The sequence below is a fragment of the Amphiprion ocellaris genome, chromosome 7 (genome assembly GCF_022539595.1).
Source record: "Amphiprion ocellaris isolate individual 3 ecotype Okinawa chromosome 7, ASM2253959v1, whole genome shotgun sequence".
NCBI lineage: Eukaryota > Metazoa > Chordata > Actinopteri > Pomacentridae > Amphiprion > Amphiprion ocellaris.
The window spans coordinates 24023894-24046548 of NC_072772.1; the positions used below are offsets into that span (position 1 = coordinate 24023894).

At 39.1% G+C, this 22655-nt stretch overlaps 1 protein-coding gene across 2 annotated transcripts in view; it reads right to left on the reverse strand.

Annotated features, from left to right (window-relative positions):
* The window catches only part of bcas3 (BCAS3 microtubule associated cell migration factor), a 398522-nt gene that overhangs the window by 38589 nt on the left and 337278 nt on the right, over positions 1 to 22655 (reverse strand). For both annotated transcript variants that reach the window (XM_055011827.1, XM_055011829.1), the window contains one exon: positions 940 to 1116. In XM_055011827.1, the coding sequence (XP_054867802.1) occupies positions 940 to 1116 (177 nt within the window). The remainder of the gene's footprint in view (positions 1 to 939; positions 1117 to 22655) is intronic.

Here is a 22655-nt window from a genome sequence, read left to right on the forward strand (position 1 = left end):
GAGTGTTTTGTATTTAGCAGTGCAGTGTCCTACTTTTGCTTTGTGTGCCTTAATTTTGAAAACAAAGTTCAAATTTTGACAATAAAGTGCGCTTTTGACACAGATGTGCAGTGCTTTGTGAATTGTGTTCAAATAAAGAAAACAGTGTGCAGTGTGTTGAGAAATGTGTGCTATTTTTTCAGGAACAGTGTTTTATCACTGTAATATAATCTTCTCAATACAACTTTGTGCAGCATAAGCATTGCGGATTTTAGTACAATGTTTTCTTGACAACAATAAAGACAGATCACATTACTGAGAATGCACAATCAAGCGTTATGCATAATTAAAAGTGCAAATAATCAAAAACAAACAAACTTTAAAGAAAATGCAGTCCTACATGATGATATCTAAGATTAGATTGTGTAAACTATACGTAAATGACACAATCTATTGACAGTGTATTCATCTCCCTTATGGAAAAGTGAACAGAGTGCTTACTAAGACTGAGATTAATGGAAAGGGGTTATAAGAATAGTTTCAAGTCTGATTTCTTTCACACAAATCTCTTTAGTAAGAACAGAGTGTGAGTACAGGTGACACCCTGTGCATTCCACGTTTTTTTTCTTTCAGAATCAAAATGCTTATATTTGATTTGCTTTTTTGTGTCATTTTAAAAGCAACAAAGTCACAACAAATCCAGGTTGGGTTAAAGTAACCTGAGGAAGAGCAATGTCATTGTGGTAACAAAAGGGTCCACTGCCCTAAAATACAACTCTTAGATGAAAAGTAAACAGAAAATAGAAGAATTGAATATTTGTTCATGTAGACACTTTTTCATGCAAAGGCTTTGTATATGTGCATGCACGTGTTTGTTTCAGAGAGAGAGAGAGAGAGAGAGAGAGAGAGAGAGAGAGAGAGAGAGAGAGAGAGTATTTGTGTTGTCTGTCCTCTACTGACCTGTAGCAGAGCCTACTATATCCCTAGAGGGGGACTCAGACATGGCATCAGCCAGTCTCTCTCGCAGTCCTTCGTCACTTGCGTCTGCTGACCCAACGATGTGCCGCGGCACGCCAAAGCTCTCCGGCCAGCTCCCACATACCTCCAGCATAGTCACGCCACGTCCATCAAACGGCCCTGTGAACATACACGCAACACACACACAAACACATGTCGTTAAGATTAGTATCATTACCAAATAGATAGCAAGATGGAACAGGAACAGCTGTGCCAGTTGTGTAATGTAATTTAGGGATGTCCTGAGCTGATCAGCAGGAGAGGGTCGGGTTAGATCCACACATTTTTAAGCTGAATTTTATTCTGCATCTGTGTTTAAACACTCCTCTCATGAAACCTTAGAAGTGTGCACCATTATGAATGACTAAACAGCAAAATTACCTGTGAAAAAAGTTTTGTATTCTGACAGACAGTAGACAGAATACCATATATTATACTGTAGTGTTCATCTGCCAGACATGCTTAACATGTTTTACTTATTTTAGTCAAGGTCCACCATGAAGTAAAAACATCAGTGCAGTTATTTTATGCAAAAACATCACTAATTAAAGCAAGAATCAAAGTGCAACAAAAATGAATTATTAAGTCTGAGCGTCAATAGAATATTTTAGTAAATATATGAAAGCCTTACAGCAGAAGAATAACTCCCGTATATGTATTAGAAGAGAAGAAAAGACACCCATGTCTTCAGATCAGGCTGCAGTAACAGCATGTATGTCACTAATTAAGGCTCCTTTGCTGTATATGCTAATATGCTGAACAGTTTATGTTTTCATTTTTATTGAAATTGAAAGTACTTTTATTTTATTATTTATTGATTTTAGAAAATAATTTTCAAACTTACAGCTATCATGCAAGACCTTCTTCAAAACCATCTTTCTTCTTTAAAATAATTTTCAATAGATATTACCATTTTCAAGTTTTTTTTGAATATACTGGCCAAGCATTTCCCCCCTACATATATGAATTTACTTAACTAGTTCCACTGGAGTCCAACAAATTAGCTGCGCTGGCGTCAGAATCTCACACACCTAACAAACAACTTGTAAGCACAACACAATCTTCATGCCTGTCAAGCCAAATCCACACAGACCTACACTGCACCTTAATCTCTTCTCCTTTCTGTCTGCCATATTTTCTGTAATCAGAGAGATCTCGCACTTTGGAGCCAGAGAGTCTGCAACCTGCTTCTGTGTGTGTGCTTGTGTGTGACACACCACGCAGCCGGGCAAGCAGGCATGCAGACACTAAAACAACTGGTTTATTCTATTAGTGTGTTCATTTGACTGGGTCACAGTGCCTGCAAGCTCTGAGAGGTGATAAAGGACAGTTTAGCAGTGGTGTTAGGAAGGTGCTCCTGTGGCTCAGCATGTTGAAAAACAATGCTACAAAAAAAGTCCTATCATCATCATCCCTTCAACTCTGGATATCTGCATCTCTCTTTGTGACACCCAGGAAATACAGAAGCATAGACTGCAGTGCACAGGAAATCATTGAATCAAACAAGCACATCATCTCCACAGTATCATTTTGACTGTTAGTGTTGACTGGTGGGAAATCCTGCATGAGCAGTGAATCAAACATGAAAGGAAGACTGAAAGGTTTTGTGAAATTTACAATGGGTAGTAAAGAGGTTGTATTGGGACATATTTAGCCAAGGTCAGCACAGCAAGACTAGCAAATAGTGAAACTGCCAGCATAGCAGTTATGCCCCCTAGCTATTTCTTGACAAATAGCCACTCAGTGCAGTGAGTGCATGCAGCATCTCAAAGGTCCTGTCCTCATAGTGGAGTTAGTCAGCTGGAAACCTGTGAAACATTATGTTAGCTATGTTGCTAATGTTCTTTACCTAAGCTGATTGAGCATACATGGCAATATCTGCTATATCAGGAGGCAACCCAGTCTCCTGGAAATTACAAATAAACTCAACAGCGTTCACAAAAACCTCAAGTTGGGTACCCTGGTAGCTCAACAGGTTGAGTGGGTGACACACACACAGGGGCTAGATTCCCTGACGCAGTGGTCATGGGTTCAAATCCAGCCCATAGCCCTTTGCTGTAGGTTCTTCTCCCCACGTTTCCTGTTTTTCTCCCTCCACTGTCCTATGTAATAAAACCTAAAAGGTCAAAAAAATAACTTAAAGAAAAAGCCTCCAGTTAATTCAAAACACTGCAGCCACAGTACTAACAAGAACTTACTGGAGAGTTAAAACTACTTCTGTATTAGCTTATCTTCATTGGCTCTACGTAAAATTGAGAGTAACATTTATAATCTAGCTCTAAATAACAAAGCACCACCTTATGTTAAAGACTTTCTTGTACCATATTATCCCAATAGAATATTCAGCTCTCAGATACTGACTCAGGGTTCCTCTCCTGTAGAACCAGCTCCCTGTTGGACTCAGGGTCATTTCAGGTGACCCTCAACATCCCTTAGTCATGCTGCTATAGGCCTAGGCTGCTGGGGGCTTCCCATGATGCACTGAGAACCTCCTGTCTATATTCTTGTCCTTCAGACTTCATACATTTTAATTCTGCCACTGAATGTCAATAACTTTGTGTCTTCTGTCTCCTATAGTTTGTGTTTTGCTATTTGTTTTGATATGCCTTTAAACACAGACTGGTCAACTGGTTTTGCCAGTACAGAAGTGTCACAGCAAATTCTTAGGATGCCTGACACCTCACTGTGCCTCATCACAACTGTCCTCCATGTTTTCATTCACAGAGTGACTCCTGCCAGTGCAGAATTATGTTGATGATAACATGAGCATGAATTATGATGTTACTGTTTGGACTGAGGTTGTGTTCCAAAAAGTCAGACCTGTATCTGATTTAGGACAACATGTTGAAGTGTATCGATTTATTTCTTTTTTCCTTTACTAGTATTACTGTGTCTTTGTAATCGGGTTCATTCACACCGTCCCTCTAGGACTTATTTCCCCGCCAAGGAATGCAGTCTGTCTGTCTGTCTGTTTGAAACATTACTCAAAAACAGACAGATGGATTTGAATGAAATTTTCAGGGACGGTCAGAAATGACACAAGCACCAAGTGATTAGATTTTGTCAGTGATGTGGCTTATAGCCTGGATCCATTGATTTGTTAAAGATTTCTGTATCATTGCGAGATAGTGTCCCAGCGTCACTGTAACTATGAAAACAAGTGAGCACAATGTCAGCTGCCTGCTCAATATCACATGATTGTGATCCTACTACAAATCCATCGCTGCAGACCACAAATTTTTTAAAGATTTCCTCCGCTGGGAATCATACAACAACTCAGCATCCTTGGCCGAGTATTGTGCTGTCTGAGTGCTTTTCATGTTATATTTAACTTCACTTGTTTTCTTGTAGGATTGTTTGGAGATTGGATGATAGGCTTTGAGCTGTTGCTAAGGAAGATACAAACTGTAAGGCAAGGCTCTTCAGTGACATCTGGTTCATCCCACATATGAAGCTGCCTAGGCCATCTTCATAATGCTTTCGATGCAACACTTCATATTGTGATTCTAGTTTTTCAAAGCAATGCACTTACATGTGTTGAACGCTCCCATCGTTGTTGTCTCTCACAACTACAGTCAGAACACTAGGATATATTTTAGCTGTCTTTTTGAATTGAAGTAAAATTAAGTAAAATTCATCTTATAAACACATGCTGGAAGTAGAGAAGGTATGATGGACACATCTAGAGGATGTGTGGTAAATACGAAAGACAAGGCAGAGAAGACCAGCACACTGAAGTATTTACTTTTTTTGGCTGAACCATCAGGGATAAACAGGACCATTTATTTATTCATCTGATGATGCTGTAATTTGTGACACTGAATTAAATTCACTGTCCAAAATTATTAAAATGAGCATCACAATGTCATCATGAACGCCATGAAGGTCTGAGTATAATGTGCTGAAAACCTTACCATCTACCCACAAGTCTGCCACACTAGGACTTATGTAAACTTCTCTGAGAAGGTTGATAAAAATACTCAGGCATGTAAAACCTCAGCTGGAGGTTTTAGTCGGTTGTACCTCTATAAGCAATGAGCCACACTTCATTCTGCAACACTAAGCTGTCTTGTCCAGATGGGCCTTTACAGCTACAAAATTCAATTCAGTGTTTACAAAGACACACACTCATATTCCCGTTATCCAGTATTAAATCAGCCAGTGTGTAAGACATAACATCATTTCACCTCGAAGGCAAAATGCAGGGTTGTTTTTTGACGTAAATACACACACAGACACAGATATATCTAACAGGCTCCCATGGAAGGCTTTGAAGGAAGGCCTACTGGCACTAAAAGGGAATCCTCACACCCACACACACACACACACACCTACACACACACACACACACACACACACACACACACACACACACACACACACACACACACACACACACACACACACACAGAGACACACAGAGGCTCCTTCTGAAGTGAAGTTATCAGGAAGCTAAGCCACGATGTGTGTGAGAGTGAGTGTGTGATTGTATACTTTTGGAGGTCGGCCTATGTTATCACAGTAGGGAGCATGGAGGCCCGTGCAACCTCTCGCCCCAGCATTAGCACCTGTCACTGGGCTGCAGCAGAGCTGAGATTGGCCAGGCCTCAGGGCATATTCACATATACAAACACACACAGTAGTCTGCTCCCTGATAGCCAGTGAGCCAGGCAGATCAAAGGTTTTGACTGCTGTAACTTTTCTGGATGATAAGAGCTTGGCAGAAGGTTAGGAAGAGCTTGAGGTTTATCAGACCAGGCTTTGAACAAGATGGGTATTTGAAGGCCGATACTGATAGCTTTAGACTGAAGCTCCTGATGTTAGTTAGTACTAAAGTTCAGTAGTTCTAAATCTGTTGCAGGTCAAAAACTATTTCAATATACATTCATCCTTTATTACAAACAACTAATTTACATTTGCATTAATGACAAACTAGCTTATGGACAAAATATCTTCAATAAAAGTCATCAAAATCTACATTCCAACATGCAATATGAGCCTTCACACCAACTAGTTTCTGCTTAATATTCAAACATTTTCTTGCAAAATTGCCCTTTTCTGTGTCATCTCAGCAGCATTATCTTCCTGATCCATTAACAAAGTGTTTTGCACTAAAAAGACAGTAACTTTCAATGTGATTCCCTGTCTCTGAATTGCTGTATCTGCTAAAGGTTGCTATTAGCTTCAAGTGAACCTTAGACTGTGATTTATTTATTTATTTATTTTTTGTTGCTCACAGTGAGCTGTTTTCTGCTGCTGGAACTTGTGGGCCATTGGGGCTTGATGCTGATTGGTTAGAATTGGAGAGGACAACAAGTGCCATTTTTCTTTACTCTCAATGTTGTTAAGTGGCAGTCTCCTCTTTGTAACACTATCATCAACAATGTAAAGCTCATTTGCACATAACAAATCTCCATTGTTTCCCATGTTGTATAAAACTGGAGGTATGTTCGGTAACTACTATTTCTTGTTGCGTTGCCACACTCAGAGTTATTGTTGTGGTCAGAGCTGGTGGCTTCTACACTACAATGGAAATCAAACGGGAGGGTTAAAAGGTCTGCAGCTGTAAATGTTCACACCACCCTGTCCTGCCCCGAATTCCTGCAGTGGAAAACAGCCTAATGAGGACTAAGGATTTTCTCCTCCATCACATTAGGAAGGGATCTCCCTTCTAATGCGCATCACAGCAGTTGGTAACTGTTTCAGTGTCAATGTAAGAACGCACATGGTTTTTAAGATACATTTGAACCAGTTTATTAGTTGTTTTTGCTATTTTCTTATGTCTTATGAATATATTTCAAAGATCTTGAAATGTATTTTCACTCTTCCAGCCTATATTCTTCCATTGTACAATATCTAAAATGACAGTGATTCCAAAATGTTGGTGACCTATTACTGCCAGTGAGATCAAAGGTTTCGACTGCTTGGCTCGCCAGTGACCCAATATTGCGCCCGAATGCAGGCTGTATATACTCAAACAGAGGACAGAACCTGCTGCACTTTCCACTGAGGAGGCCTGTAGACATTAACTTTGGGTTCAGTGTCTTGCCCAAGGACTCTTCGGCACATGGAGAGGCCAGGGATCAAACTGCCATAGTCAAGTTCTTACAAAGAAAAATAGCAATGAGCGTGCCTACGATAATGTTGTCACATTCAAATTTTGAAAAAGTTATAATGAATGACTGAAACAAACCTGATCTATCCACTGTATTGATGTGAACAGGACACACGTCTCTCATTGGCATCCATGGGGTTTACTGACTGATTCATTTTTCTTTCTGATTTCTGTTTTTAAATCTTTGGAAATACGAGGATGTAATGTTGGTGGGAAGAAGATTGTTGTTTTTTGCTCCATCATGTTAAACCCAGGCAGGATTAAAAGCCACTCTCCACCCAGCTGTTAGCCCCCACATACTGGCCCTACTTATCCCTCCAGCCAGTGCTACTTTCCTTCAAGATTTAATCACTGCAGTGGGCTGTGTTCACATCACCTCTCAAATACATGTACCAGCATTTACGCTTTAACATAATATTGTGGAGCATTTGGTTTGACAGTGTTCACTTAGCTTCTATTTTACAAGTAGACACAGTTCAAATAAAAATTGAGCATATTAACTAAAAAGATGAAAACAACTGGCTTAAAATAAACTTATTCTAATCTAAACTCACCACATCATCATTAGCATGGGCTTCCAATTTATTGATATTTATTGGTTCAGAAGAGCTTTTTCAAAAGATTTTATTTACATATTTTGGCATGGCTTAGCACTCGTTATACTGAACATCAGCTACAGTTAGATATCCTCTCATCTACCTTCATAATGATTACAACCATGAAACTAACTTCTTTACTGGACAAAAACATTTTTAAAACCATCTACATTGTAAATTCAAGAAAAACAGCTTAGAGAAAACATTTTCTAAAGGGAAAATATCTTGCATATAAAATGTCATATGTCCTAATTTTGATTCTGGGGCTCTACTAGCTAAAGCTCTTTAATTTGTTTCTCTTACATTGGCTGTTTCAGGTCAGCCTCTGTCACTGAGCCTACTCTGCCCTGATTGGTCATCTTCTGGAAACTGTTACACTAGCTATGTAAAGCCATGAAAAATTATTTTTAGACAGCAATAACTTCAGGAACAGATGCAGCAGAATGGATGAATGCCTTGTGATAAAATGTGAACAAGCGAATGTCTGTGTGATGGTGAAGTAATAGAGGCAATATAGCAAACAATGCGTTCAAAGCAGGCTGAATGCTGGGCTTTCCACATAGAGTTTTGGAACCCAGGCTTCTGACATCCTAAAAGTCATCAAATGAAATTTGTCTTGGGCCCCAAAACACCACTACTGACACTGCAAAACCTGTTTCTGGTTTTGCTAATGATCAAATCTCATTAACACATGCACATGCAGGAACCTACTAATGAACAGGTGGTATGCATCAACTTGCAATGAGCAATTTACAGTAAGTAGTTTGGCTGGTGTGGTTAATCAAACCTGAAACACTTAAATGGGAAAACATCCAAAAAATGCAACACAGATTTAGGTAACAAACATAAAAATGTTCTTGCAAGAGGCTCACTGAGCTACTGAAGTTAGCCTGGAGGCTCCTGGTGGACCAAGACAACTAAACTAAATGTCTTTTTATCTTAGAGAAGAGACAGTGTTGCAGCCATGTCTTCACCTTAAAGATCGAACACTGAACTGTTTCTTACAAGGTGGTTAGAAGTCTAAACACACACACAACACACACACATGCACACGCACACACACAGACGCACACACACACATGCACAAGTGTGTACAGGTATAATGTCCTGAGTGCTCATGCCACTGTTTCTGGGTTACCTGTGCAGTAAAGAGGCTAATGCCTGGTTAGTACTAATGCAATTAGACTTTAGTGCGAGGGGCTGATCGAACTAATTCCTTTATTATGGGGGCTGTATAATATGTAATGGTGTGTGTGAGTGTATGTGAGAGTGGGTGTGTACTCAATTGGTGATACTAGGCAGTGAGGCACTGGAAACACAGGGACAGTCTGTTACAAACAAACACATCGTAAATCAGGTGGTAGTTCAGGTGGGAAATACATTGAGTTATGAGTTTATGAGGCACACCTCTAAAATCTAATGTGATCCAATACAATAGCTCTGGAAAAATTCTGTTTTTGTGTTCAATTGCACAGAGATGTCATTTCAGCTCTAGGTAATGGTAAAGTTACAACAGATTGTATTTTATTGAGGGGTAAGATCTGCAACTTTCACGAAAGTCGAAGTTAAAGTGAAGACCATAACACTAGTGACAAACAGATGCTAGCAATGAAAAACAACAAATGCAAATATACTGAAAAGGAGTGAATCATGTTTTTCCTCCAGGAAACACAAGAAGTCATGTGACAGTATGGACTGATGGCTTAAAACTGTGTGAAAGTTTCTGTATACTAACTCGTAGGACAACCCTGTCTCCTACAAAATGCATCTTTACTAGGGATGTCCGATACTGGCTTTTTTGCCAAAAACCGATATGCCGACATTGACCAACTCTAAATTTCCGATTCCGATATCAACCGGTACTGATACCGATATATGACCTGATATATGTGGACTTGGAAATAATTCCAAACCACAGACATATTGTTAGTCAGGCACAGCAAGCTTGTTACTGCAGCCACAGGGCTTGGAGTGAAAAATAAACCAAAATCTGAACTTTTTTGCTTTTGGGTGGGTGTCAGGGTACAATCTAGCTAACTAATAAGAAATGAAGATATCTGCATTCAGAAACTCAGAATGCAGATTATAGTAATACTAAAAAGGTTAGTAGGTGGTGGTAGGTACTCCACCTGACTAGAACATGGTACATATATATCATTTAGCAACGACTCAGTAAAAGACATGGGAAAAGGACATTGATTCACCTTTTAACAATATGTGCACTATTTATTCTGAAATACAACTATGTAAACAGCTACAGTGCAAAAAATTAAAATAAAAAATATAGTTTATAACAGCAAACTATAGTTCAGTTCAAATAATAACCACAAGAACATTAAAGTGCTCTAAGAACTCGTAACTTAAATAATCAGACATAAATAAGAAAATAGAAAATAAACAAATACAGTTCACTACAGACAACTACAGTTCAATTAAAAAAACATTTACGGTGCTATAAGAACTGGTAAGCTATCTATTTCTTCTTTCCTTCTGACATCTTTTTCTTCTTCCGTAAGTGTTGAGGCATTGTTCATTTTTCTGTTTGCCAGATGTTGATTTACTCTGGCCACATCATCATCAAATAAACGAACAAGCACATGAAGATTTGTGTCCACACTCTGGCTAGTGGCTTTGTCAATATCCAAAGAAAACACACATTTTTTTTTTTTAGCTTTTCAGAGATACTTTTCTTAAATGCTGGTGCTATGCCATGTGTATATATGGAACCAGCATGCTGATTTGACACGGACAGTTTTGACAAAGCATTTTTATCTTCAGCGCAGATTTGGTTGAGAGCAAAAGCTGCGTTCCCCTCATTCCACTGGTAGACAAACTCGACTGGTAATATAGTCCTATCTTTCTTTTTTCGAGCCAAATGCCGGCGCCCCATGCTGGAAATCCCATATGGTTGTTTACACGCTTCATGACGCAGTTTGATGATGTAATCATTTGTGCGCCGGTAAATGCCGGCGAAATCCACACGTTATTTTATCGGTTTTCATGATAGGCGAAAAAAACGATAAAGATATTGACCGATAACACATTTTTATGCCAATATCGGGCCGATAATATCCCTAATATTTACCCTACTACTAGAAAATATAATTGTCACTTTATTGTGTTCAGCAGAGAAAGTTTTTCCAAGTCTAGAACAATGATGTTCTTGTTACACAGTCAGGTCAGAGTGAAAGTGCAAGTGGAGGTGGTTGGATGTGCAAAGAACAAGACTTTGGTGGTAGAGGCTGGACATCGGTTTCCTTAGGTTAAGACACAAAAACGCCTTGTTTAAAGGAAGTTTAACTCCTTGTAGTGATAAGCATCAATATTTTAAAGTGATCCCACTTTTTTGTGTATTATGCAGACAAGGACAAATATATACGGATGCCAGCAACAAATGGAGCAATGTGTCAATAAAGAGGGTGGAGAAAAGAAGTATGGATGCAAGTATGGATGTGAGCAATGCATTGTCCAAGTTTTTACCTTAACAGAATAAAAACTAAGAACCAATCCATTATCCCTTCTGTTACCACTGCCAAAACTAAGGAATTATCTCATCAGCGTCTCATAAAAAATGTCTCCAAAATAAAATTTCATTTTGTTTTGGTGTGCCAACAACCATTGTAAAACATTGTTGCCTATTTTGCAAAAAACTGTTTCATGGTAACATCTCCCATTAGTCATGTGTTATGTTACCATTCTTGATACCAAGCAGGCCGTAGAAACCCAAGTTTTTAAAGTTATTAGTTGGACTCAATTAAATCACAGAGGATATTTTTATGTGATTAAATGGCTTTCTTTCAGAATTATGCAATTCTGTTGGACCAACTTAATGTACTTGTGCTTGTCAATTTTATTTACCAATGTAATTTGCAATTTTTACTAGTGTAAAAATAGTTGGTCCAACCCAATTACATTAGGTCTAAACTGACCCTTAAAAATAAGTTGAATCATAACAAATTAATTATGCTGACACAAAATTGTTGGTCTATCGTACATTACGATGAACCAACAATTTTAATTTTCTTTTAATTGAATGACTTATTTTCCAATTTTGATATTGTCAGTATATTTCTGTATCATGGAAGCGATAACTTACTCTTTAACTATAATGTGTATCCCGGACTATAGTCTTTTCCTAAACTTAACTTAGCTTTGAGGACTTCATCTGAAGCATTTTGACATCTTAAATAAAAAAAATGTCATTCATGGCTTAGCAACCAGAAGAGGACTGCTAGAAAAGGACAAGGAATACATTGACAGTGAACATTTTCCAGAAAAACTTGGTGTAGTTTTCTTATTATTTTGATGAAAATCACAATCTGAGTGCATTTGTTACTGTGAATTAGATGTAGATTAATGCATTTTTTGCCAACAGGACTGTATTATGCAGCTGTGGGCAAGTAGGAAGCTGTATCATATCAGAATGAGAATCAGATGGACTTGATTGTAAGCAAGGTTGGTTGATGTAAGCTTCATACGTCAGTCTAATCCCATACTCTGTGTGTATTTCAGCAAAGTACATTCATTCATACTCAAGTACAATGACACCATTCACATGCTATAGAGAAAACTTCATAAAAACACACTTTTAATAGACTTTCACACAGACGGACACTTCTATGACTGTGCTGTGAACCCATACTGACATCCCTTCAGGCTGTGTGTGTCCGTGTGTGTGTCAGAGAGATGGAGATCGAGAGAGAGTGTGTCTCTGATATCCTCAGGGAAACACTGAGAGTGCTAGCTAGCTGGCGGAGTAGGTTTGTGGTACGGGGTTAGTGTTAATGGAGATGTAAGCTCATAGGATTAGCACCCATAGGTAGGTATGTGTGTGTGTGTGTGCATGTGTGTGAGTGTGTTCTTGACAGGCAGGGCCTTTCTTTCATTACATTAAGGCCAGTGCTTCTAAATCATTTACTCCCTTTCCAGTCTCAGTGGTGTCAGCTAAGTGTTAGTAATCCCCATCAATACTGGGGTCTGCCTTAAGGCACTTTACTCACTACCACACACACAAACACACATGCACATGCACACACAAAACATATGGCATTTAGATATGAAGACGCATTAACCTGTATGCAGTTAATTGCAGTCCACAGACTACGCACACACACACTTACCACCCACTAAGCTAATTCAAGGCATGTCAAATTAGACAGCAGTAGTGCCTCGCTCATTATTAGGCTTTAACAACATGCAGGCTATGGCTTGTACGTGTCTGTCACGGCAGCATGTCATCCCACATTCACACACGCACACACACTCTCTCACAGACACACACACCCAGACAGAGGTTTCCTCGAAGCCTAAGCCTAACCTTAATATTTATGTTCAAACCCTAAACTCTAAACTGGACTAAACTCTGAAATTCCCACAGACTGAACTGCAGTTTGCTCATATCCAGCTATACTTTGTTACTGCTGTAGAAGAGCACTAATGTTGTCGCTTGTCATAAACTGATTAAAGATGCAACCTAATGCTTAAATCCAAATAATAATACAATTATGATAAGCAAACAAGAAAATGTGAATGCCTATACCCTGCCACGTCCTGTATGTCTACAGAAGTGCTACTTTACAGAAAGTCACTTAAATGGTTGACCACTACTAAGTACTACATGTAAGATGTCATCTGTAGCGCTGGAAGGAGTTTTTTCTTGTTGAAAAAAATAACTGATGGTGCCATAGTCATGTCTTCAAGTATATCTCTGCTAGTGGCTAGTCTTTAAAGTCTAAAAGACATGGATATTTGCAAGGCAGTGTTTTTAAAAGGTGAAAACGAGTTGTATTATGGGAAATGTAGGATCCAGAGTCTTCACTCATACTTATGACTTAAAGCTGATTGAAATTAAAAGGATGTGGTGATGGTTTTAGACATTTGGTGCAGAATAACTTGACTGGCCTGCACCATCACTTTGTTAGATATATTGGAAAGCCAGCTGTGAGTCACGCCTGATCAGGGGCCAACCTCACTAATACCCCGGATGGGTGTAAATCCCTACAGCTAGATTCCATAATCTAGTGAAAAGCAGCATTTTAAATGGCATCGTTTGGAAGGATATGTACAACAATCACATATGAGTGCATTTATGTTTTGAATGGAAAAAAATAAACTGAAAATGAATACAATAATAAACAACACTACAAGCAGTTGATGTTTATGTGTTTAGTAGGTAATAAGATGGTGGAAGAATAGAAGAACATGACAGAGGGAGGGTTGTTGTATTGTACATACATACACAGTACATGTCCTTTATTGTCAGAGACTGATGCTTGTGCCATATGCTTGCGTGCCACAGACCTGAGTGCTGATGGCACAGAACATACGAGCTCATGTTTGCACACAGATCAGGTAAACATAAATGGTCTGTGTGTGTGTGTGTGTGTGTGTGTGTGTGTGTGTGTGTGTGTGTGTGTGTGTGTGTGTGTGTGTGTGTGTGTGTGTGTGTGTGTGTGTGTGTGTGTGTGTGTGGCGTGTGTGTGTGTGTATGTGTTTTCTGGGGGGCTGATTATGCTGGTTTGTTAGATCAAGTGGTTAGCAAACACACAGTGATGTGGGCACCTGAGAGCAGACAAAACCTGAGAGGACTTGCACAAACACAACACATCAACCCTGTAAGACACATATCTTTAGGTCCAAACAGGGTCTGAGACACTTCACCTAACATGAAACAAAGCCATGCCAAAGCAGAAAAGGACAACATTTTCACAGTGAGTCAGCATTTTTTTAAATTAACAATTGATGAAAACAAAAGTAAAATAAAAAGTTATGATCTAAAATGTGTTACAGATTATGATGCAACAGTTCAACACACCCTGGAAATTGGATGTGTGACAAATGACAGCCTTAATACAAAATGTATGTGCTATACAGATAGGAGATGTAGTCATGGTGATATGGGAATGTTATTGCTCTAAAAATTATGCATTTTAGGAAGAGTTCCAAATATCCTTTGCAAACTGTTCACTTGATATCCAACAAGTCTACCTCTTGTAGGGGTTTTGAATATTGGCAAGTTGAAACAGAGAATGTGACAAAGATAGATGCTGTTCAAAAGAGCACTGATAAATGTCACATCTTCAGGCAAAACCAGATCTTGGGCACAATAAGACAAGCATCAAGTATCAACTGACAATGTCTATACCATTAATGCCGCATTATTAAAATTTATTCTAGAGTTTATTTAAAAACTTGCATCATATTTTTCAACTGAATTAAAAAAACAAACAAAAAAACCCCATCTGGTCATCCAGACAAGATCTGGCATAGGCAGTAATAACTGACAGACAAATCTTTCAGGAGTCAACTCTAACATAGAACCCAAACAAGGAACACATGGTTAACAATGGTCAACTGCCTATGTTCAGCTCACAAAACAGGAGAGAAAAGAGATGAGTGAGGACAGTTGATGCAGGAGACATGAGATGCATTGATATCTGAGATAAAGTTTGGTGTATGTAAGAAAGAATGTTGCTCATTCAGGCTGACTGCAAATTTACACAGTAGCAAAGGAGGAAAGTAATTCAATATGCTGATAGAAAACAGCTGACGGTGATTAGGCAACTTACGGTATCGACATGCTTGTACTCACAATGGTACAAATAGAGTAAACAGAACACTCGGCTCTTCCTAACTATTTGAAACCATCTGTAAAGAGCTTTGCGCCCAAATCAGCAGGCAGTCGGTCATGCTGACATGACTAGTCCCTAGCCCTAGATGATATCTTTTGAAGGTTCTACAGCACTAATGAATGTCGCAGGAAAAGGCGATGTGAAGGTGAAAAGGGAAGGAAAATTAAAGTTGCCTGAAAAAAGACCTCTCCCTGGTCCTTTGTTAGTTTCCAGAGGGCATTAATAATGAGCTAAAGGGGACACTGATTAGAAGGAGGTCATATATTTAACACTAAGCAGACCCCTGAAAGGGTGTGTTTGCTGACAAATGAGCATGCGTGCTCTGACAGCCTGTATGTATGAACTATATTTGTACAAGTGTGGCGTATGTGTGAGCTGTATGAGTGTGGTGTGTTTTTGTATGCATGAATAGTGGAATTCATCACAGGTCAAAATATGGGCACTTGCTTGGAATTACTCCCAGCACTTCTATCAAATCCAAAATTTAAGTCCAGCTTGTGAAAACTGAAAATTTTACTATTCTGATTACTGATGCTTTATAAACCAGCTTTAGAATCACATGTTGCTATGTCAATGGTTGCAACCTGTTCTTTAAAGTTATGAAATGCATGAGAAGATAACTGTAATCTTTTTAGCATCGTGTCCTGATGGTGACTAGATATCTAATACAAGTAAGCAAGTTTTAATTCAGCCTCATTAGATGGTTTTACATCACGAACTGCCCTTTGAAGGTCTTGTCACAGCATCTCAATTGGATTCAAGTCTGGACTTTGACTCGGCCACTCCAAAACCTTAATTTTGCTTTTTTTGAGCCATTCAATTTGCTTGTGTGCTTTGGGTCATTGTCATGCTGCATACACTGTTGGTAGTTGAGCTTCAGGTCATGAACTGATGGTGGATATTCTCCAGGAGGATTTTCTGATAGAGAGCAGAATTCATGGCTCCTTCAATGATGACAAGTCATCCAGGTCCTCAAACCATCACACTACCAACATCACTGTTGGTATCATGTTCTTTTTATGGAATGCAGTATTGGCTTCACACCAGATGTAATGGACCCATGTCTTCCAAAAAGTTCCACCTTTGACTCATCAGTCCACAGGATGTTTTCCAAAAAATGTTGGGATTCATCTAGATATTTTTTTTTTTTGCAAATGCCAGCACACCTTTCTGTTCTTTTTGGTCAGTAACAGTTTGCGCCTTGCAACTCTCCCATGCATCCATTGTCTCCCAGAGTCTTCCTCATTGTGGAATCATGTAGACGGACCTTGACTGAGGCCAGTGAGTTCTGCAGTTCTTTTGATGTTCATCTGGGTTCTTTTGTGACCTCCTGGATTAGATATCAACATGCTTTTTGAGAAATGTTGGTAGTTGGCAAGGTTCACCACTGTTCCATGTTTCTCTATTTGTGGACAATGTCTCTCACTGTGGTTCTCTGGAGTCCCAGTCTTTGCAATGTCTTTGTAACTCTTTCTAGACTGATAAATGTCAGTGACTTTGTTTTATCATCTGTTCTTGAATCTCCTTAGAACATGGCAACATGTGCTGCTTTTTGAGACCCTTTAGCTACTTCACAATACCAGACAGGTTCTATCTAGAGATGTTTAAATTTAACAAGCCTGGCAGTAATCATGTATGAGTGTGGCTGGTGAAATTGAACCCAACTGTTAAATGAATTTGGTCATTTAGTAGATTGGTAGCTAAGAGGGCAAAGGGCAAGACATCCTGTACAGCAGTTATCACACTGGTAACCCAGAAAATGGAGACGTACATTGTCAACGGGTAAACCAATACTGTGCTATTTTCTGAAACCTAACCATGCAATTTTGGTGTGTAAACCTGAACCAAATGGTTCTATTTCTAATGTGATCCTTGATCATACACCCTTATGGATGCACATACGGACAGCTGCAGTGCAGACATGCTCAAATGTGTAGTTGTTTTATACCACTTCTCTACTCCATGGGGGCCTGTTTGGAGATGTATGTTTAATACAGTTTGTATATGTTATAGGTTGTATATCCATATTTCATGCATGCATACTACTGCTCAGTATGTATAATGTATAGTATTGTCCTTGTAGTGTAGCGGCCATTGCAAAGTACACGTGGACTCTGAAACTTGAGTTTTGTGGACCTAATGGACCCTTGTGCACTACACACATGGAAAGTATAACACTAGACTAACAACGACCATGTTCCCTCAAGTGTCAGAACTGTCAGTTGGTCCAAGGTGACAGAATTCACCAAAGCTGGACTCTAAGTTAAAGGAGTGCTCAAGAATGATTCTCCTTATCAAGTGATTTCCTTGGCATATCATTACTGGATAACTCACTGTGCTCATCTAAAACTATCAAGGTAAACAATTTCTTTCTTTTTCTTGACTTTCCTATTTTAAAACATAAAAAAGTATTAGTAAACAAATATAGGTTGCAATCAAAATCTGACAATTTGACATAGAAAATCACTATTGGCTTCAATAAAAACACTGGAAAGTCTTGATGGCACTGGTTAATTTCTTGGCATAGTACTACTAAAGCTGTATTGTGTCCTTTGTGATAAAAGTATACTGAAATACTTTAGCTCATAACTTTTTGTTTGGGATGAAATTTTGTTTAATTAATCCAGAAACTAGAATCTATGGGGTTATTCAATATCTGTGCTTGATTCTTGTCTGTTGATAACATGATATCATAGTAACACTATAATTCTTTCCCATTTCCTAAACCACTATTTGAAATGTTTAATAAAATTCTAAAACTATAACTCAGATAAACAAACAGCCAAAGTCATCATTTTCCTGCACCCAGCGTCATCACAGAACCGGTACAAAGCATCTTTCATCTGGTCAGAGACGTGGCGCCCACACAACTAAAACTCCCTTCTGGGCGCTAGACATTGTTTTCCATCTAACCAAAACAAAGATTGGGGAGTGTACACTTCACAGTGCGAGCATGGCCAGCTAATTGATTTCAGGCCGGATCGTGTTGCTGTGTAATGGAGCAGGCTAATGTGATGATGAAGCTGGGATGGTCATGGTGATGACTTTCACAGGGACTCCAGCCTCATTTGTTTGTTTGACAGGCTGCAGGGTTGTGTGTGTGTGTGTGTGGGTGTGTTTCTGCATTTGGCATAAAGGATATGGATTAAGCTATAGAGGTGACAGATGATATGTTTACAGGAGAATGTTTGCTTTCTGCACGATATTCAATTACAGGGCTTGTGTGTGTCACCGCATGTGTATATCCATGTATGTGTATGTGAGAAAGCGTTTGTGCATGCCTTGTCATCTGTGTGGTACAGACCGTGTGTGAAGAGGTCACAGGCCTTTATCAATCACACACAACTTGTTCACTTCCTTCCTCACTGTTCGTTTTTTTTTTTTGCCTGACCCCAAGACAGCATTCACCACTTATTTTTCCTAGGAAGTGGTCCAATTCAAATCTAAACTGGTGCTATCCACTGTTTACTGGAATTGCGACACAGCACAAATAAATATCTTTGTGTTATTTTCAAACCAGAATTACTTATATACAGTGCTGCTTCCAACCCCATCCCCAGTAAAAGCTAGGACTGGGTAGTAAAGAAAGGGGGGCTGTGGTAGCAGTACAGCATCCTATGATTGTAGTATGTCACCCTGTATGTCACAAAATTGACCTGCACTGGTCATTTACTCTGACGTATGAAATGAACTACAGTGGCATTTGGCAGGCTCAGATAGAAAACAGTTCTGTGTTAAATCAACAGAAGGAGCTACGTTGGTGCAGCATATTGTTGGTTACCGATGAAACAACGAAATAGGATCCTTGACTGGTTGGAATAGATGATCTATGAGTTTATCAGACAGCTGATCCCTGCACAGCTGTTTATAACACTATGAGACAGGATTTTACAACTTTGGAAAGTTATTACATTTGCAATAATTATAACTTTTGGAAGGATGATCACAAGGCTGACAGTAGAAATAATCCGTTTATATTACAGTCAACGTAAGCTGCCATAATTGGTGCTTATAGGTATTTGATTGACTGATGCAGCACCTTGCAAGATGATGTGGCACTGTATTATGGCAAAAGCTGAGCCAGTTTCAGCGTTTGTGCCGGATGAGCCTTCAGAGGGAGACTGGCAACAAAAAGCAGTCCAGGAATTTGCACTGTACAGAACATGTGCAGACATGGACAAAATTGTTGGTACCCTTCTGTTAAAGAAAGAAAAACCCACAATAGTCACTGAAATAACTTGAAACTGTCAAAAGTAATAAAACATAAAAATCTACTGAAAATTAAAAAAAAAAATAAATTAACATCAGACATTGCTTTTGAATTGTGGTTCAGAAGAATCATTTCAAAAACAAACTGGTGAAACTGGCCTGGATAGAAAATAATTTGACCATAGGGACATGTTAAACTACAGGTGTCTACAAACTTGTAATCAGTCAGTCTGCCTATTTAAAGGGTGAAAAGTACTCACTGAGCTGTTTAGTATCATGGTGTATATCACACTGAACATGGACCACAGAAAGCTAAGGAGAGAGTTGTCTCAGGAGATTAGAAAGAAAATTCTAGACAAGCATGTTAAAGGTAAAGGCTATAAGACCATCTCCAAGCAGCTTGATCTTCCTGTGACTACAGTTGCACATATTATTCAGAAGTTTAAGGTCCACAGGACTGTAGCCAACCTCCCTGGACGTGGCCGCAAAAGAAACTATGATGACAAATTCAAGAGATGGATCATACGAATGGTAACTAAAGAGCCCCGAACAACTTCCAAAGAGATTGGAGGTGAACTTCAAGGTCAAAGTACATCAGTGTCAGATCACACCATCCGTCACTGTTTGCACCAAGGTGGACTTAATGGAAGACAACTGAGGAGGACATCACTGTTGAAAGCAAATCATAAAAAAGCGAGACTGGAATTTGCCAAAATGTAATGACCCAAAACACACAGCTACAAACACCCAAGAATGGCGAAGAGCAAATCATTGGACTATTCTGGAGAGGCCTTCTAAATCTATCTCAATCTAAATCCAATTGAACATCTGTGGAAGGAGCTGAAACATGCATTCTGAAGAAGAAACCCTTCAAACCTGAGACAAATGGAGCAGTTTTCTCATGAGGAGTGGACCAAAATACCTGTTAACAGGTGCACATGTCTCATTGAGGGTTTCAGATGGCAGTGAAGGCAGTGACTGTCTCACTGTTAAGGTTAAGGGTACCATCATTTTTATCCAGGGCAGTTTGATTAGTTTGTTTTTGTAAATGATTCTGTTGAACCACAATTCAATAGCAATGTCTGATTTCATTAGAGCATTTTCAGTACATTTTTTTTTTTATTATTACCTTTGTCAGTTTCAAGTTATTGCAGTGACCATGGTGGGTTTTTCTTTCTTTAACGGAAGGGTACCAACAATTTTGTCCAGATGTGTAAATTGATCAACGAATCTTTAATTAAACAAACTCAACAACAGTGCATTTGTATTGTTTGCGTGAGGATTAGATTAATCTACTTAGATTTTTAGTAAATGTAGTGATCACTTGGCATCTAATTTGACTTAACCCAAAGTTGTTTTGTAATGCAACAACAAATAACTTAATTGAAGACCAACCTGATCGTATAAATTATGTATTATGCTTTAATTTACCTCCCTGTAACACAGTGACATTCAGTAGTGCACCTCTGTCTAGCTCTGTGGGTTTTTGCTCCCACCTCTTCCATCCTTCCCCTTCCGTCTCCAGAGTCATGATCACCTGCTTGTTTACATTGTAGAGTATTTAACAAATCATTTTATTGCTGGGCTGACAAGCAGATATTATATTCCTTACAGGCTATTATGCATAAAAAAGAACTGATGAGTAGTCTCAAACACAATCAACAAAATTACATTTATTTTACCCATTTACAGTCAAAGTCCATTGCCCATTTTTAAAACACTTATTATAAACTTCTTTAAATGTTTGTGCACTTAGTCTGACAGTTAAACTCTGGAAATGGTCAACCCTGTAGAAGGATTCCAGCACCGAAACCCTAAAATTCACAAAAACATTTAACACCGAGCATATCAGCATGACAAAGCAGCTGCTCACTGCTCCCTGATGTTTCTGCCTCTTCACTATCATCGTCATCATCAACAACAGGCTCCTTAAATAGATGTTTTATATCTTAGCACACTTTACAACATCACTTAGCAAAGGCTTTTTGTTTGCCACATTTTGATCCATGTTCAAGCCCTAGATGCATTTAATGAATGAGTAACTGCCTGTGAGTTAGATGCTTTCAGTTGTGATAAAAACTGCTACCTGCTGTTCTGGATTTCATCAGCTGTGTCGCTGCAGCGTAGACGACCTGTTGATTATCTGTATATTGGCTATACAATGCCAGGGCTGGGGAAAAAACTCACTTGGAAAATTCCCATACTTCCAGATGACCAGTCCATGCTGAAATCTGTTTTTTTTTGGCTTCGTTTCTCTGTATTTGAACCCCCACTGAGCTGATAGAACTTACAAATGCAAATGAAAGCAACTAAAGGTACATGTCTGTGTTGTTGTCTGTCTGTTGCCTAAGATGCTCTATGAACAATGACTGAGGAGGGATGGAAGAAGTAGTGCGACACTGTAATGCTGCAAAACCTGTTGAGGTCCAAACCAAAGTAAAGTCAAACAGGTCTTTACAACATTCTGTTTGCAACATCAGAAATTTAAAGTGTACAAAGCTATTCCATGTGGCCATTGAATTCACAATGAAGAGCTTGTCTTTACACAGAGACTACATGCAGTAATTGCTTGAATATGAGTATATGAGTGTAAATTTTCAGACACCGTGTGTGACAGTGACAGAAATAAAATACAGACAGACATTTAAACCCAGTCTCTGTTCACACCTCTGCACAATCTGTCCATCACTGCTTTAAGCGGGCGTGATGTAAGATTGCTGGTTTCTGAAGGTAATCTGTAAGTGAGGGGGGCTATGCAACTGTCCGGTGAGCCGTTCTGATTGAATGAATGACCACCTTAACCCGAAGTAAGAAGATTCTTTACCATCAGCTAAGTGGTTCTATTGCTTGAGCCTAACTTTGACGAGGGAGCTCCCAGTTTGATTTCTGTTTCCTTCCTCTTGCCCCAGCTAACAGGCTGGACATAGGCGGGGTGCTGCATGTTGTGGCGTCCTGTCTGAAAAGCGAGATGAATATTGTACCGTGCTTGGCTTCCTCTCAGGGGGGTAAATGAAGAGGATTCCCAGCACCAAAGCCACAGCACCGTGTTCCTGGAAATCCTCCACAATCCCATTTGATCTTAACGCCCTGGCTCGCCTAATGTGTCCC